Source organism: Lissotriton vulgaris, unplaced genomic scaffold (genome assembly GCF_964263255.1).
Source record: "Lissotriton vulgaris unplaced genomic scaffold, aLisVul1.2 SCAFFOLD_375, whole genome shotgun sequence".
In the NCBI taxonomy this organism is placed as follows: domain Eukaryota; kingdom Metazoa; phylum Chordata; class Amphibia; order Caudata; family Salamandridae; genus Lissotriton; species Lissotriton vulgaris.
Genome location: NW_028244278.1, coordinates 1,087,399 through 1,105,600, shown reverse-complemented (window position 1 = coordinate 1,105,600; position 18,202 = coordinate 1,087,399). Strand labels below are relative to the sequence as shown.

The 18,202-nt window shown below is 47.3% G+C and overlaps 1 protein-coding gene across 4 annotated transcripts in view; it reads left to right on the top strand.

Annotated features, from left to right (window-relative positions):
• SRF (serum response factor) overlaps positions 1-18,202 on the top strand; it is a 225,252-nt gene that overhangs the window by 131,913 nt on the left and 75,137 nt on the right. For all 4 annotated transcript variants that reach the window (XM_086948774.1, XM_086948777.1, XM_086948775.1 and 1 more), the window contains exon 3: positions 7,274-7,520. In XM_086948774.1, the coding sequence (XP_086804900.1) occupies positions 7,274-7,520 (247 nt within the window). The remainder of the gene's footprint in view (positions 1-7,273; positions 7,521-18,202) is intronic.

The following is an 18,202-nucleotide window of genomic DNA, read 5'->3' as shown; positions in this document are numbered from 1 at the left end:
ACGGCGCTGAAGAAAGTTGCAAGTGATTTGACATCAGCTCTGATTGAAGATTATTGATCTAGCCTGGGAAAAAGGAATGTTTTCAGTTGTTTCTTAAATGAGACAAAGCAGTCATTTGTTCTAATTTTAGGGGGTAGCTCATTCCACTTTGTTGCCGCAATGTGAGAGAAGGCCCGCTCTCCCATCCTGACAGTACGAGCTCGGGTGATAACTGCTCTTCCTAACGTCATAGATCGTAGGCGTCTAGAGGGTTTATGAAATCTGACCCTGTCGTGTAGGATGGTGGGGCCTGAGCCGTGGAGTACCTTATGAGAAATACACAACAGCTTAAAAATGGCTCGTTGCCGCATTGGGAGCCAATGAAGCTCATGCATGCAACTTTTAGCTGAATCATATTTTCTTTTATTGCAGATGGCTTTGGCAGCGGCATTCTGAACCAACTGTAATTTAGAAAAGAGATAATCTGCCATTCCTACATACAGAGTTACCGTAGTCCAGCCTACTCATCAGTAGTGACTGGACAAAGGTTTTCCTGCAATCCGTTGGCACCCAGGGGAAGACACGTCTAAGCAACTTCAGAAGTCCAAAGCTCCTTCCACAAGTTATAGAAACATGGGATTTCATGGATAAGTCCCTATCCAGTGTTATTCCTAAGTTTTTTGCTTTAGCAGTGGGATTGGGAGGCAAACCCAAGTCACTTGGCCACCAGCTGTTGTCCCAGGCCTGTGTACCTCTGCCGAACAGTAGGATTTCGGATTTGTCGGCGTTTAGTCTAAGACAGTGGTCCTGCATCCAAGTTGCCAATTCAGTCAAACAGTTCGTCAATCTAGTTTTGGAGTCTTCATTTCCATCAATGGTGACCATCAGCTGAGTGTCATCAGCATAGGAGCACATTTCGACACCCCACTTTTTGCCAATGGTTGCCAGCGAGGAGACGAATACATTAAACAAAGTTGGGCTCAATGACGCCCCTTGGGGAACTCCGTATTTTATGAGTCGTGGAGGGGATGTGTAGTCACCCAAGCGTACTGATTGGGTTCGATCCGCTAGGAACGATTGTAGCCATCCTAATGCTTTGCCCAGTATTCCTTTCTCTGCCAGGATGTTCAATAGTTGATTGTGGGGTACGGTATCAAAAGCCGCTGATAGATCAAGGAGTATCAGTGCGACTGTTCTACCCTGATCCACCTTGGTTCTGATACTGTCTGTCACCGCTAAGAGTGTAGTTTCGGTGCTGTTGTTTGTCCGGAACCCTGTCTGTGAATCATCCAGCAGACCATTTGCTTCCAAAAATGTGGAAAGACTTCTGTTGACTAACTTCTCCAGAACCTTTGATAAGTAAGGTAGCTGGGATATTGGTCTGTAATTGGCCGGATTGTTTACGTCTGCTCCAGCCTTCTTTATTAAAGGGGTGACTAGGGCCTGTTTCCATGAATTTGGAAATTCAGCAGAACTAAGGGCGAGATTGAGTACTCTAGTAACTACTGGACATATTACAGGGGTTAACTGGGAGAAAATGTAATGTGGACAAGGGTCAAGTGGAGAACCAGACTTGACCTCAAGCATGACCTTTTCTACCTCCTCTTCTGAAAAAGGGCCGAAACCGTGGCAGCTGGTATGTGCAACGGTTGGTACATCCTGTTCATTGATTTCGGTCAGGTGATTTGGAAAGGAGGCATAGATGGTATCAATTTTTGTCCTGGAAATTTAAGATTAAATTCGAGAAACTCTCAGCCACTTCCAGCAGCTAGGATTAACCTTAAATGTTGCAAAACCAAATCTCACCTGGGAAGATTTGAATACTGTCAAGGTGTTTACCTCAGGAGAACGCTGCAAAAGACTTCTAATCCTAGTCTGAGACTTTCTCTCAATCAGATCACCGCTCGAAAACATACATTCTCTTGGTGCCTCAAGGCCTTTTGTGAATGTGCCCATTCCAGTAGCAAAGAGACTCCGTGGCAGCAACTCGCCAGTCATTAGGAAGAGCCTCTGTTGATGACGCCACTCATCGTGTGTATGTAGGAGGCCCATCCCTTTCGAGAACAAGACCTGCATATTCAAACCACAGCTTCATGTAACCAGGACTACATCTCCAGGAGCTGGCAACGAGTGTGATTTGTAGCCAGGAGCCGCTTCTTCTTCCCGTAAGAGCAGTTTGATTGGCAGTGAGAGTCTTCATGCAACCCGTTAAGGACCTGGAGGAATTTTAACCATAGATTGTATGACCACTTTACATTGCATCATCGAGCTTGAAGAAACATTTCAGATCTTGCTACCAAGAGTTATGAGAGTTACAGCAACATGGTTTGCTGGAGTTCCACTCGTGGACCTGTGCAAAGCTGCGACGTGCTTCATCTGAAAGCTTTACGAAGCATTACTGCCTTGAGGCTTAGTTTAGATTGTTTAGAACTGTGGGACAGGTGGTGCTACACAACCTATTTCATCATGGTGAGATTCATTTCCATAGATTTATTAATTTTGTTCAATTTACTTCTTTGGTAATCTTTGATTCCGGCATGTGAATCTGATAGATTCAGTGCTGGAGAAGAAAAGTCATTCCCCTGTAAGTACAGTAGTTCAGCAGTCACCTTTCATAGATTCACTTTGTCCCAACCTCCTCCCTGTTCATGAGGCTGCCAGTGACTCCAAGAGCTGAGCTGTAACAGCAGGAGGAGGGTTGGAACAGTTAGTCGGTCCACACGATTGGTCACCTTGGGGCATAGAATGAGGTGAGCGGTCTTTTGGTAATCTAAAGATGTTCTCCATGCTTTAGTGTGTGTTGCAGGATTGGGATTCTGCTGTGGTAACATTTGATACAAATTGTTGTCTAGCTTGATGGAATAGTTCAAGCATGTGAATCTGGGAACAAAGCAATGCTGAACAACTGTAGTTAAAGGCAAGTCCTCTGTTTTCTTCCTGGCTCGTACCTTAGTTGTGCAGAGTCCTATTCCCATTAAAGCCCTCTGACTAGTTTTTCTTTATTTAAAGGTGATTATTGGACTTGGTGCCTGAATTAATTCGATATAACATTAACATAGCGCTTTGTTGCCAAGCAGCATTCTGGTGCCTGAATTAATTTGATATAACATTAATTGCAGTAATTGATATAGCGCTCTGCTGCCAGCATTGTTTTCCATAGCGCTTTGTGGCTAGTTACATAGTGCGTCCTGTTTCCCTTTTGTTGTGTATCCCAGCCCGTCCCCCCACCACGCTCCCGCCTCCCAGCTGACCCTCCCTCCCACTGGAATATAGGAGCTGACCTGACCGCTCCAACGCAGTGACCATTCCTGACTCAATCAGAGGCGGTCGCTCCCCTCCCTCCCTACCGACTGGTATCTTAGCGCTTTTCTGAGCGTGCCTTGCATTATAGACATACTTGTTGCCAAGCAGCGTTCTGGTGCCTGAATTAATTTGATATAACATTATGTGCAGTAATTGATATAGCGCTCTGCTGCCAGCATTGTTTTCCATAGCGCTTTGTGGCTAGTTACATAGTGCGTCCTGTTTCCCTTTTGTTGTGTATCCCAGCCCGTCCCCCCACCACGCTCCCGCCTCCCAGCTGACCCTCCCTCCCACTGGAATATAGGAGCTGACCTGACCGCTCCAACGCAGTGACCATTCCTGACTCAATCAGAGGCGGTCGCTCCCCTCCCTCCCTACCGACTGGTATCTTAGCGCTTTTCTGAGCGTGCCTTGCATTATAGACATACTTGTTGCCAAGCAGCGTTCTGGTGCCTGAATTAATTTGATATAACATTATGTGCAGTAATTGATATAGCGCTCTGCTGCCAGCATTGTTTTCCATAGCGCTTTGTGGCTAGTTACATAGTGCGTCCTGTTTCCCTTTTGGCTCGCTGCCATTTTGTTGTTGTGTATCCCAGCCCGTCACCCCACCACGCTCCCGCCTCCCAGCTGACCCTCCCTCGCCCCTCCCCTTACACCATCCATTTATGACAGATGCTTTTGCGCGCAGCGGTCGCGCCCCATGCGCGCCGAAGGTGCGCCAAAGGAAAGCCCGTCTATGCCCGTCCGCGCCTGGACCGCGCCCAGCGCCAAACCCCCTCGCTCTTGCAAAACCCACCCCACTCACTTATCATATGACGCCGCTACTCTCCTCGCCCTTAACCCCTGACGCTCTCCACAATGCTGCATATCTACCCCAGGACATACCCACGGACCATTCACATGCCACTCATGCAAGCTCGCCTGCATCAGTACCCATGCCAGCTCCTCCCTCTCCAAACAAAACTCCGTCTCCAACCACCTGAAGTGTATCCTGTTGAACACCCGATCGATCCACAAACATGCCACTGAACTCTGGGACCTACTCGACACTACTTCACCGGACGTCGCCTTCCTTACAGAAACCTGGATGAACGCCTCATCAGCGCCTGACATCGCCATAGCCATGCCGGACGACAAGATCATCCGAAAGGACCGCACCAACCAACCGGGAGGAGGCATCGCCATCGTCCATAAGAACAACATCCGAATCACGACCAACTCTGATAACCTCGTGACCGCCGAACACCTTCACTTCCAGCTCCACACCGACCCCAAGACCACACTTGGAGGCACCCTCATCTACAGACCACCAGGAACCCGCACACAATTCAATGAAGAAATCACTGACTTCATCAGCCCACATGCCCTCACCTCCGAGAACTACATTCTACTGGGAGACCTTAACTTCCACCTGGGAAAGAAATACGACAACACCACCACCACCCTTCTGGACAACCTGGCCAATCTTGGACTCAAACAACTTGTTGACACCCCCTCCCACCTTGCCGGACACACGCTCGACCCTATCTTCACCTTCAGCAAACACATCTCCTTCAATCACACCACAGCTCTCCATTGGATGGACCACAGATGCGTTCACTTCAGCTACAAAAAGACCACGACCCACATCCCACCACAACCTATTCCTCGAAGAAACTGGAACAAAATCACCACCGACCAACTCTTCACATCACTTAACCAAACCCCCCCCTGCCATATCATCGGACCCAAACCAAGCTGTCACCCAACTCACACAATGGATCACCCACAGCGCTGACGAATTAGCACCCTTGAAAAAACATCCGATCAAACAAGGTGACAAAAAGGCCCCCTGGTTCAACGATGACCTCAAGAAATCCAAGAAGTTATGTCGCACCCTCGAGAGAACCTGGAGAGAAAACCCAACCACTAACAACCTGACCACCTTCAAGGATGCCATCCGCAAACACCACCAATTGATCAGATCTAAAAAAAAAAATCAACATTCAAGGATCGACTTGATAACGCCCAAAACAGCAAGGAACTATTCAATATCGTCAAAGAATTTACCAACCCCACCGCTGGCTCCAACGACATCACTCCCTCCCAAGACCTCTGCGACTCCCTATCCTCTTTCTTCCACAACAAAATCATCGACATTCATAACAGCTTTGGAAACCTATCCGAAGAACAACCCACTCCACCCACCTCCGATCCAAAACAGCACTCTCTCAACCTCTGTGCCAAGAACCCAATCACTACTGAAGACACCATCCGTCTGATGAACTCTATCCATTCAGGTTCACGAACTGACCCATGCCCACACCACATTTTCAACAAAGCAGACTCCATCATCGCACCCCACCTCCGCAATGTCATCAACTGCTCCCTGAACTCCGCTACCTTCCCAGAAAGCTGGAAACATGCTGAACTCAGCGCCCTTCTGAAGAAACCCACAGCGGACCCCTCTGAACTCAAGAACTACCGCCCCATCTCACTCCTCCCCTTCCCGGCCAAAGTCATCGAGAAAGCCGTCAATCGCCAGCTCGCCCCCTTCCTTGAATCAAACAACTCACTCGACCCCCTCACAGTCCGGCTTTCGAGCCAAACACAGCACCGAAACCGCCCTCATCGCTGCTACGGATGACATCCGAACGCTACTGGACAATGGAGAATCAGTTGCCCTCATCCTACTTGACCTCTCCGCCGCCTTCGACACAGTCTGTCATAACACCCTCATACAACGCCTCAACAACGTCGGAATACATGGAAAAGCCTTGGACTGGATCATCTCGTTCCTCGCCGGAAGAACAGAGTCCGCCTCTTTCCCCCCCCCCCCCCCCCCCCCCCCCATTCAAATCGGAGGCCACCGAAGTCATCTGCGGAGTACCACAAGGATCATCACTCAGTCCCACCCTCTTCAACGTGTACATGAGTTCCCTCGCACGACAACACAACCTCAACATAATCTCCTACGCTGACGACACCCAGCTAATCCTCTCCCTCACCAAAGACCCCAACACCGCCAAAACCAATCTACACGAAGGAATGAAAGAAGTAGCCGAATGGAGGAAGAACAGCCGTTTAAAACTAAACTCAGACAAAACGGAAGTCCTCATCTTAGGATCGTCCCCCTCTGCCTGGGACGACTCATGGTGGCCACCGGCTCTGGGTACAGCACCCATACCCACAGATCACGCACAGAACCTGGGCTTCATCCTAGACTCCTCCCTCTCGATGACCAGACAAGTCAACGCCGTTACATCATGCTTCAACATCCTACGCATGCTCAAAAAAATCTTCCGCTGGATCCCCACTGAAACAAGAAAAACAATCACCCACGCATTAGTCACTAGCCGACTAGATTATGGAAACACCCTTTACGCCGGAACCACAGCCAAACTACAGAAAAAACTACAACGCATCCAAAACGCCTCAGCCAGACTCCTACTCGACATCCCCCGTCAAGCCCACATTTCCGGTCACCTGAAAGATCTCCACTGGCTTCCCGACAACAAGAGAATAACGTTCAGTCTCCTCACCCACGCACACAAGACCCTCTACGACCTAGGACCCGAATGCCTCAAAAAACGACTTTCCTTCTACACACCCACCCGCCAACTACGCTCATCCAATCAAGCCCTTGCGGCAATTCCGCACATCAATAGATCCACCATGGGAGGAAGATCTTTCTCCTACTTAGCGGCCAAAACCTGGAACTCTCTCCCCACTCACCTCCGCCTTACACAGAACCACCTCTCCTTTAGAAAGCAGCTAAAAACCTGGCTATTCGATAAGTAATGCACCCACCTTCCCCGAAGCGCCTTGAGACCTTCTGGGTGAGTAGTGCGCTATACAAATTTCTGAACTTTAACTTGTTGGGGAATTGATTTGATACGTAGCCCTTCCATCACCACCATTTTTTGAGATCCGTTCTCCTTTTGTAAACTTCCTGCAACTTTTTCGCGCCTACTAACCATCTGCCTCCTTGTTGATTTTTGTCTCCTAGGACTCGTTAAAGCCTGCGTTTACAGTCACCAATTTGCCTGGGACATCCACTATCCAAACTGCTCCAACCACTTCCACCTCTATGCAGATCAGCAGTGGTCATTCATTTCCCATCACCAACTACCTGGCCCCCGTTTCTAGCTCGAACTCTATCACAAGTGCAAATGGCACAATTCTGAAAACTTCTGCAGGCACAATGTCCTCTGGAGGGCTCATGCAGCTCGGCCCTGGCTTCACTCTGATGTCTGGTAAGTGTTGGCGGAACCAGGATGAACTCGGAAGTGGACAAGTAATGAAGCATTGAAAAACAGTGTTCAGTTGAAATGTTTGTCAATTTTAGTTTGGACTTTAGCTTAAAATGTCACAGTTAATTAAATGTGTTTCAGTTGTATTTTGACAATGTGCAACGGAGCTGGGCGTTTAGACATTCAGGGTATTCAGAGTAGATTCAAGATAACGAAAAGAAGCCGACAACAGTCCTTTCTGCAAATATAGGAGACTTGTCCCATGGCAGATTTCTCTTTTCCTCCTATTTTTCTGATGTTTTTCCTCACTTGAGAGCAGTGATGTGCTTCTAATCTGCTGTCTGTAAAGATATAAGGAATGTAGGACTTAAATTGGGCTTGTTGGAGTTAAGGGGTATTGAGCGGCTAAGCGAGGCAGATGGATCAGAGCAGCAGATTAAAGCGAGGACTAGTAAACATAGCCATACGACAGGAAGTATGTGCACGGTGAACCCTCCCACACTGCACTCCTCGGACATGCTCTCCTATTGGTTCCTTTCTTCACATCAACGAGGGTAGGTTGATTCAGTGCAAGTCTTGTGTCCTGTAGACCTCCTGTTAAAAGTGTTCCCTGCTAGGACCATTGTTTGCTTGATAATATGGGGACCAGTTTCATTAGAACATCATCTTTCTCAGAAACAGCAGGGCCTTCATTTGCTGTGTGATGAGAACTTCTCCTTTCTTGGCACTGAGAATCCTTTAAGCCTGCAGCTAGCATACATTCACTTCATGTGACTTACTTCAACAGTATCTTTTACTAAGCGTGTGCTCTTCTGAACAAGCCCTGTTTTTCTTGAGGTTTTCTACATTTTGCAATGCTGTGGACTTCATTTGTTACCATCGTCACATTTTTCTGCTGCTTTTTCTGTTCTCAGTTGAGCTCACAGTAATATGGATTAGAGTTCTTTCTTGGCCTCATATTACCCTGGAACCAATACTCTCTTGATACGCTCCCGGAAATGGTAGCTCTGCTCAATAAAATCTATTTGACTACTTTTGTCAGTAGATTTGTTCTTCCATATTCTGCCCTAGTTCAGTCACTCCCTCACACAACCTACTCAACTGATTTTACTGTTTTATTAAGGACTAGATTAGTGGCGTCAAATACCACAAGACTTTCTTCTCCTATAAATTCAGTTGAAGTAAACCAGAGTAAAGAAAAAAAGTGATGGATGAATTACTTGAACTGATATCAGCCACTAGTAATTACTTGGGACCACACCCCAGTCCACTTTTTCCTAGTTTTTCCACCATACCTCCTCCTTTTGAACTCTGCTATTTGCAATCGTCCTTAGTCCTTCTCCAATAGGAACAGGCCACTCCGAACAGCCAAGCCAGTTCCTTTCCGAGCTGTAACTCTAGCAATCAAAGACCGGTTTCACCAGAGTTGGGTCTCTTCTGTCAGGTGCCGCTTTTGTTTCCTGGCTTCCCTCATCATACACTGAGTGCAAAGGCCTTAAGCTATCTAAGGCTCTAGGGACAGCAGTGGAGCGACTCTTTTCTGTTTTACATTTTTACTTTTGTACTCTGAGTAATTGTGCAGCACAATGTAAACAAGCATTTGCAATGCACTAGGTCTCGCAATTGCCAGATTTTTACTATTGGCTTTGTAACTGACAATGCCATGTATTCGTGACCTATTGCATTGCAAATGCTTTTTGTTGGGGGGGGTTGTTATGGTTGGGAAGAGGTTTAAAGATGAAAGGGAATATGTTGATTAATTGTATAAGTGAGGTGGGAGTTTTGATAAGATGTATTTAATTGTGAAATTCAGCTGCATATCTGTCACGATCATTCTGCTTGATAGTGTGATCTGTGCGGAGGGAGAGAGACAGAAAATCCAAGGCAAGACCTCAATTAAAATAGTTTTACTAATCTGGCCACCACAAGCAGAGCAGTGTTGGAACTCCATCCGGCTCATATTAAGACTATCATTTTCTGACGCTCTACCTTTCAAATTATATTTTTATAAAGCCTATTTTAATCTTTTTGCACTCTGCCGATACCTCATTCGATTTGTATTGACCAGTTTTGTGATTGCTAGTCATGACGACGGGGTATATGCTGGATGCCTCGTGGTACAAATACAAAGACTGAGTGATCTAGTAGATCATAGCGTGTGTTTTTCCAAATCTAATGCAAAGACGGTCTTTTACTTTAAAACTTCCATTAATTGTTCATGATCCGTACACTCGACAACACATTCAGGGACTGGTGCTCCTCTTGGCACAACTTGCAATCACTCCTAACTGAGTAGGACAAGACAATAACAATAGCGTCTCATACACAACAATATTGATCTTCTACCCTCCAAGACTACCCCTTGGCACTAATCTCCACCAGTGGAACAAGCGCCCCGCCATTCCTGTCTCTCTCCACCCCTTGAGTATGCAGCCCCAACTACAATCTCTACCATACTGCACCCTTTCCTGTATGTCCCAGTTCCGCCTCAACTCATGCAGCACTCCCTTACTACTATTGTGCATGCATTTATATGGAATACACTGTTATTGGTGCGATTCCCTCACCTCGCACCTAGTGTACATCACGGCGCGAGGCAGCAGCACCGTAGAGCCACATCGCTGGCAATGCACGCCCTTACTGTTCTTGGCATCGGCAAAAACCAGTCCAGCCTCCATGTCACTGACTGCTTGAGTGAAAGCAACCACACCCGAAAACAAGACGCCACCCTCTCAGAGAAGGGAGCTAGAGCGTGAGGCAAGGACAAAATATGAAGAGCTGCAGTTAGCATGCGCTGCAACGCTAGGCAAGTGGGCGGGACCTAAGGCAGACTGGGCGGTCACCAACCCCACTTTCAAAGAAACCCGATGGAAAACCAATGACTATAGATCTCGCAAGCGTGCAGAGCATGTGCTGCAACGCAGGCGAGACCTAGCAAGCGAGCAGCGCATGCGCTGCAACGCAGGCAAGACCTAAAACACCTTCTAGTTACTAACTGTGGAGGAGAATCGCTATGTTCTGGAACATACTGAAAGATCAGCACTCCATTTGATTCCATTCTTCATGGAATAGTGCTTCGGATAATCCTGAGGATTACTCGCAGAAGCCAGTGTCGGTAAAGGCATGCAGAAGAAGAAACTTAAGACGCAATTCTGTATCATAGTGGTTTTTTTTTAATTAAATCTAGCATGAGGTTGTTTTGTGGATTTGTTTTTCGTTTTTGTTGTGCTCATCTGTGCTAAAAGTTTTAATTATTATTGCAAAAATGCTTGCCATCAGTACTAAACTAGAGTAGGGCTTAATAAAGATTTATAGACACTATATTGTTGTTTTTCTGGTCTTCTCAGAACTAACGTGGATGACCCCACCAAAAATAATCCTGCTAAGATCTGATTGGTGTGTGCAGTCTCCAGCAGTGTAGGAGCCCACCGGTGGATCACTGCAACCTGGATCGTTTTGCCCCCTTTTCTGATTTACAGACTATCTCCTAGTCAGTAGCCTAGAGCGATCTGAAGACTGAAATCTTGGCTCGACCCGCAACCCTTGGTCACCAACATCAGAAACTATCAATATCTCTTGATCCTAGGGACTGTCAGAAGATTGAGTTCACTGGACCTAAGGGTTCTGGAGGGTCGGTATGGGCCGAAGAGAGGGCGAAGAATATCTGGACCGTTGTTTGTGATGGATTTATGGACCATACACATGGCCTTAAAACCTATCCTCTCTTGAATCGGAAGCCAGTGAAGAGCACGCAGAGCAGGCTTAACCGAGCTGTGTCTGGGGACTTTGACCAGAAGTCTAGCAGCGCAGTTCTGGACTGACTGCAGATTTTTGATAGTGCCTAACGGTGCGCCAAGATAAAGTGCATTGGAGTAATCCAATCTAGAGATGATCAAGGACTGCACCAGGAGCCGTCTGGAATCAGAAGGAAGGAGGTTGAGAACCTTCCTTAATGTCCTAATCAAGCCAAAGCATGTTGCAGCTACCTTCTTTGCCTGCACTTGAAAGCCTAGAGAGGTATAAGCCGGACTCCCAAACTCTTGATTTGTTTCTTTGGGGTCGGAGGGGGACCCAGGCAGCTCTGCCACCATGGATTAAGGTTCAGAGGAGCCTTGTAACCCAAGATCATGATCTCGGTTTTAGTCCCATTTAGTTTAAAAAATGATGCTTCCATCCATTCACAAACCTTAGTGAGATAGGGGGACAGATTGTTTGGTCCAGAGGTCCCGTCTTCAGAGCTAGTGAGTGAGACTACCAACTGGGTGTCATCGGCGTAGGTAACCACTTTTATTCCCCAGGGAAGCACCACCTCAGCCAAGGGCCTCATATAGATATTAAATAATGTGGGGCTTAATGAGGATCCCTGGGGAACGCCGTAGTGAAGGGGTAATTGTCTTGAGGTATACTCCCCTTCAAAGACAGAGAATGATCTTTCTGCTAGGAAGGATTGAAGCCATTTAAGGGCAACCCCGGAAACGCCAGCCTCGCCGAGGAGGCTGATCAACAGGGAGTGGTTGACCGTATCGAAGGCTGCGCTGAGGTCCAAAAGGACCACCGCAGCCTCCGGCATCTACAATCTTCCTCGCTTCCTCCACTACCACCACCAGGGCGGTCTCGGTGCCCTGTTTTGAAGCCAGTTTGAGTAGGGTGAAGTACAGCCTCGTTCTCGATAAAGGCGGATAAGGCAAGATTGACATGCTTTTCTGTGATTTTACTAATCCCTGGCAACAGGGAGATAGGGCGGTAGTTTGACCAGTCATCCGGGTCGAGATTGGCTTTTTTTAAAAGAGCTTTAACTCTGGCCTTTTTCCACAGTGGGGGAACCACTCCAGTGGAAAGGTAAGAGTTGATTACGTCCTTTATAATAGGTACTACCACCTCAGAAACTTGTTTTAGGGCAGAGGGCGGGGCAATGTCCGCAGGAGAGCCTGATTTCAGATTCTGCAGAAGTTTTTCTACTGTGGAATGATCTATCAAGGGCAGAACATCCAGAGTAGGTGAGGAGATCAATCGAGTGGTGAGCTCAATGGAGTGTCCAAGATCATTTGTAGCTTCCTTCGCACAGGAGGAGTAGATGGTGCAGACCCCTGCACTAACATACACTCAACCTCCACCCGGCTCTCTCCGCCTGCCACCAATGCCCTCATCTACACCACCAACCTCCTCCCTACTTCATCCACACCCATCCCTCCCAAACCCTCTCTCCTCTATAACACCAACCCGTACACAGACGCCACGGAGCCCTGCACGAACACCAACCCACCCCCCCCCCCCCACCCGCACGCTAATTCTCAGGTCAGTCACTCACCCTTGATGTCCATCCCCAACACCAACACTTATCCCACGCTGGACAAGATTATGTCCACCCTCCTCCAGCTCAAAGAAGACATTCACACCATCAAAGAACTACTCTTCACACACCCCAGACACCCCTCACTCACCACCACCCCCCTCCCAACTTGCCCCCCACCCTTCTGGAAGACTCTCCCACTCTACACCCCCACACTGGACTGCGAGCCCTGTCCACAATCGCAACAACCGCCCCGTCGCCCATGCAACCCTCTTTCGGACCTCGACACACTCACCCTCCTCCGCTCCTACGACCCAGCTCCCCTAAACCACACAACTGCCACACACCTCTCCATTCCCACGATACACTCAAATCCCCGTAGACCCCCCACATTAAACAGAATCTCCGTCCCTAATAACCTTAGATAAGTCCCCCCTCTCTAGAACCCTCTACTTCCCTTGACACACCCAGTCTCAAATGCACTCTCCTCAACTGCAGATCGGCCTCTAGACACTCCTCCGCCATCGCTGATCTCATCTTAACATTGGACCTTGACCTAATCATCATGACTGAAACCTGGCTAACTGAATCTTCTACACCTAGAATGGACATTCTGGTTCCCCCCCAACTACAACATCTCTATACTTGACAGGTCTGGTCAAAGAGGTGGTGGAATCGCATGTATATACAGGAGCAACCTCTGTCCTGAAAGTAACCTCCCCTTCCCTACCCTCCCCAACTTCCTGTGAATACATCTGCCTCGATACTGTCTCATAATTCGATATTATGCAATAATCAATTATCTGTATTATTGACTTACCTGACTGTCTATGCTCACACTTATTTGTACTATTTGCATTATTGATGTACCTGTTTTACTATGGTCCCTCGTGTACCTACCCCACCCCACTTATTACCTACAACTACTCTATACCTAATGGCCTGTTATTCACTCTCCTGTTTGTATCCCCTGCTCTGTAAAGCGTTCTGATATCTGCAAAGATCTTGTTCGCGCTATATAAAACTTTCTAAATAAATAAAATATATATATGTTCGAGGCATATGGGCTGCAGATGGTACATTATGAATAGATCGCCATCTGGTGTTGGGCTCGGATGATTGCACTTTGTTTTTCTCTTGGAGAGTCTTTTGTATCTTGGTGACTCCTCCCTTGTTTGTTGGTGCGCATGGGCATCGGCTCCATCCTTAGATTGTTTTTTTCCGCCATCGGGTTCGGATGAGGATCGAGACGCTCCAGATCAACTTCAGAAGAAAGTGATTTATCGGCGCGTATTCCCTTTCCAATTCGACGGTATTGTTATCGAACGCGTTCATTTCCATTCCGACGCGTTGCAAATTCAAAATCGAAGAGAAAAACTTGGATCTACGTCGAAGAACAGGAGGCCATTCTCGACGCAGTCAAGCCCGGAGTCCATGGAAAGGACTCCATTCAAAAAATGTCCAACGTGTGGTGCTAAGTTCCCACACAAGGACCTACACGAGGTGTGCAACCTCTGTCTATCGCCTGAACACGAATCCAGGGACTGCGAAGCCTGTGCAGCATTCTCCTCCAAGCTAACGATTAGAAATCGTCGAGCTCGAAGACACGAGGTTTCCAGAATGCAGGCGGAAGCGATCCCGGAGCTGTTCGGAGACGAGCACATCGAGGAAGAAGAGGACCAGTCGGGGTCGGAAGGGGACCAGTCGGAGGTTGAAGAACTCATCGAGCAACAAACCGTGAGTGACGACGTCCCCTTACCGAAAAACCGACCCCGTGCGGTAACGACCCCGACCTCGGGCCCGGTCAAACCGCTGAAAAAAGTTTCCGACGCCCCGCCCTCGGGCCCGGCAACGAAACCGAAACTGAAACCGAAACACTCGGACTCCCACCATGTCGGATCTGAGAAAAGGGCGACATCGACTTCGGCACCGAGGCTACATACAAAGGAGAGCTCGGTATCGAAACATTCCATGTCGAAACATAAATATGACTTATCGCCCAAGATACACTCGATACCCAGAAAGTCGGAATCGAGCAGACATTCGGTGTCGAAGACAACAAGATCTGACGATCGAAAACAAAAGCACCTCTCGGAACCAGGACCTTCGGTACCGATTCAGGAGCAACAGACAGATCCCAAACAAAAGATCTTGTTTATTGATCCACAAACTGGGAAAGTGGTCACGAAGAAGAGAGAGTGAACAGTCAGAAGATAAACCTCTTCCTTCAAAGAAGAGAACAATGGGGACGAATATAACTCCTCCTGCTTCTCCTCGTCCTAGAGTCACACCCTCTTCTCCTATTCCTCACAATAGGCCAAATATTCCTACACCTTCCACACCAAGACCAGCTACACCTCAGTCAGATGTAGACAGTGATCTAGGGGAGGGAGAACCTCAAGGGGATGACGAAACTATCCCAGATGAGGAGGACCCATGGGAAAATTATGATGTAGGGTCAGATGAGGACAACGACCCAGAGCTATATCCCTCAAAGCCTTCACCACCTGATGATAACACAGGTTTTGTGCAGCTCATTAATAGGGCAGCAAAATATCACAAACTAGATATGCATACAGAACCTCAAATAGAGGATTTCTTGTTAGAGACTCTACCTAATGCACAAAGAACATCAGGTACTCTTCCTATGTTGAAGGGTCTTCTTAGTCACACAGAGGAAATATTCGAAAACCCAGTGAGAGCCAGGGTGTTAAACCCAAGAATTGATAAAAAATACAAAGCGGCTCCAAAGGACCCAATATTTATTAGAGGGCATGTACCTCTAGACTCGCTGGTGGTCTCAAACGCTCGTAAAAGAGCAAACTCATTATCTACAGGAGAGGCTCCTCCACCAGATAAAGAGTCGAAGTTAATAGATGCATCAGGCAAAAGAGTAGCATCACAGCCAGCGACTAGCTGGCGTATAGCCAATACACAAGCACTACTCGCACGTTACGACAGGGCACATTATGATGAGTTAGAAAAACTTCTCACACATCTCCCAAAAGAACATCAGAAAAAGGCAGATCAATTAATACAGGAAGGTAAAATAATAACCAATACTTCCATTAAGTGTGCATTAGACGCAGCAGACACTGCAGCAAGATCTATTAACACCAGTGTCATGCTAAGAAGGCATGCATGGCTTAGAATCTCAGGATTCAAACAAGAAGTACAAACAGCCCTACTGAACAAACCATTTGATCAGAAGACATTGTTTGGTTCAAGCACAGACGAGACATTAGAAAAAATGAAGAAAGATACGGAAACGGCTAAGTCAATGGGAGCATTGCAACAGCCAACACACAGAGGTTCCTTTCGTAGATCCACCTATAGAGGGGGCTCAAAGAACACCGGAACGAATCAGCAATCCACATCTTTCACACCAACATCACCCAGAGGTAATTCAAGAGGCAGTTACAGAGGTAACAACAATAAGGGTAGAGGCCGCGGAAATAATAACAACCGCAACGCCTCGACACCAAAACAGTGACTTCATAGAGCTCCCCCCAGACCACATAACACCGGTCGGGGGACGGCTATCACAGTTCCTACCTGTCTGGGAAAACATCACGTCAGACAAGTGGGTGAGACAAATTATCCAACATGGTTATTGCCTAGAACTCACAGCTACCCCACCAAACATCCCCCCCAAACAGCGTCCAATGAGTCAAGATCATCTGACATTGTTAAGAGAAGAAGTTCTAGCACTTCTACAAAAGCATGCAATAGAGAAGGTCCCAAAAGATCAACAAGGAACAGGAGTATACTCTCTATACTTCCTGATCCCCAAAAAGGACGGGTCCCTAAGACCAATATTAGACCTCAGACCTCTCAATGCTTACATAAATTCGGAGCATTTCCACATGGTCACGCTCCAACAAGTACTCCCTTTACTGAAGAAAGGGGACTTTCTTTCTACACTGGATCTAAAAGACGCTTACTTTCATATCCCAATTCACAAAGCCCACAGGAAATACCTAAGGTTTGTGTTAGAAGGACAACACTATCAGTTCTTAGTCCTTCCGTTCGGTGTCACAACAGCACCAAGAGTTTTCACAAAATGTCTAGCTGTGGTGGCAGCACACCTAAGAAGACAACAAATACATGTCTTCCCATACTTGGACGACTGGCTAATAAAGGCCAAGTCAAAGGAAGAATGTCTTCACAACACACAGAAGACAATTCAATTGCTGCACCACCTAGGGTTCACGGTGAACTACAAAAAATCACACCTGCAACCAAACCAGATTCAGCAATACCTGGGGGCTACAGTAGACACAGAAAAGGCAATAGCATACCCCAACCCAATCAGAGTACAGACAATGGTCGGGTTAATACAAAGATTTCAACCACAACACTCACTACCAGCACGAGTGTTTATGCAACTATTAGGCATGATGTCCTCCTGCATACTGCTAATACCACATGCCAGACTACAAATGCGCTCACTACAAGAGTGTCTAGCGACACAGTGGAATCAGGCTCAAGGTCAGATTACAGATCTGGTGTTGGTAAACGACCGGACGTATCACTCTCTGAAGTGGTGGAACACAGAAAACATTTCCAAGGGACGGTCGTTCCTAGAGCCAATTCCACAAGTGATAATAACAGCGGACGCATCGCTCTCCGGATGGGGAGCGCATATGGACAGATACACAGTGCAGGGGAAGTGGAGTGTGCAGCAAAAGAAACTGCACATCAACTACCTAGAACTATTAGCTATATTTCTAGCACTAAAAGCTTTCCAAATGCAAATAACAGGCAAAGCAGTCCTGATCAGAACAGACAACATGACTGCAATGTATTATATTCAAAAACAGGGGGGGACACACTCTCTCCAACTGTCCAGACTAGCACAGGACATATGGAGATGGGCCATTCCTCAAAAGATCTACCTGTTAGCGGAACACCTACCAGGAGTTCAAAATCAAATAGCAGACATCCTAAGCAGACAGTCAGAACAAGTACACGAATGGGAGCTGCACGACCAAATACTACAGCCATTCTTCCAAAAATCGGGGCAACCAGAGATAGATCTGTTTGCCAAGCATCAGAACGCAAAATGCAAAGAATTCGCATCCAGGTACCCACACCAACGGTCCCAGGGCAATGCACTGTGGATAAATTGGTCCAACAAATTTGCTTACGCGTTCCCTCCTCTACCACTAATTCCGTTACTGGTTCGGAAACTGCAGCAACACTCAATGACAATGATACTAGTGGCACCCACGTGGGCAAGACAGCCGTGGTTCACCACGCTGCTACAACTCTCACAAGTACCACATCAAAAGCTAAGGTTATTACCCATGCATCTCACACAGAACCATGCAGAAATAATGCACCCAGATCCCAAACAACTGAACCTAGCGATCTGGCTCCTGAGGTCATAGAG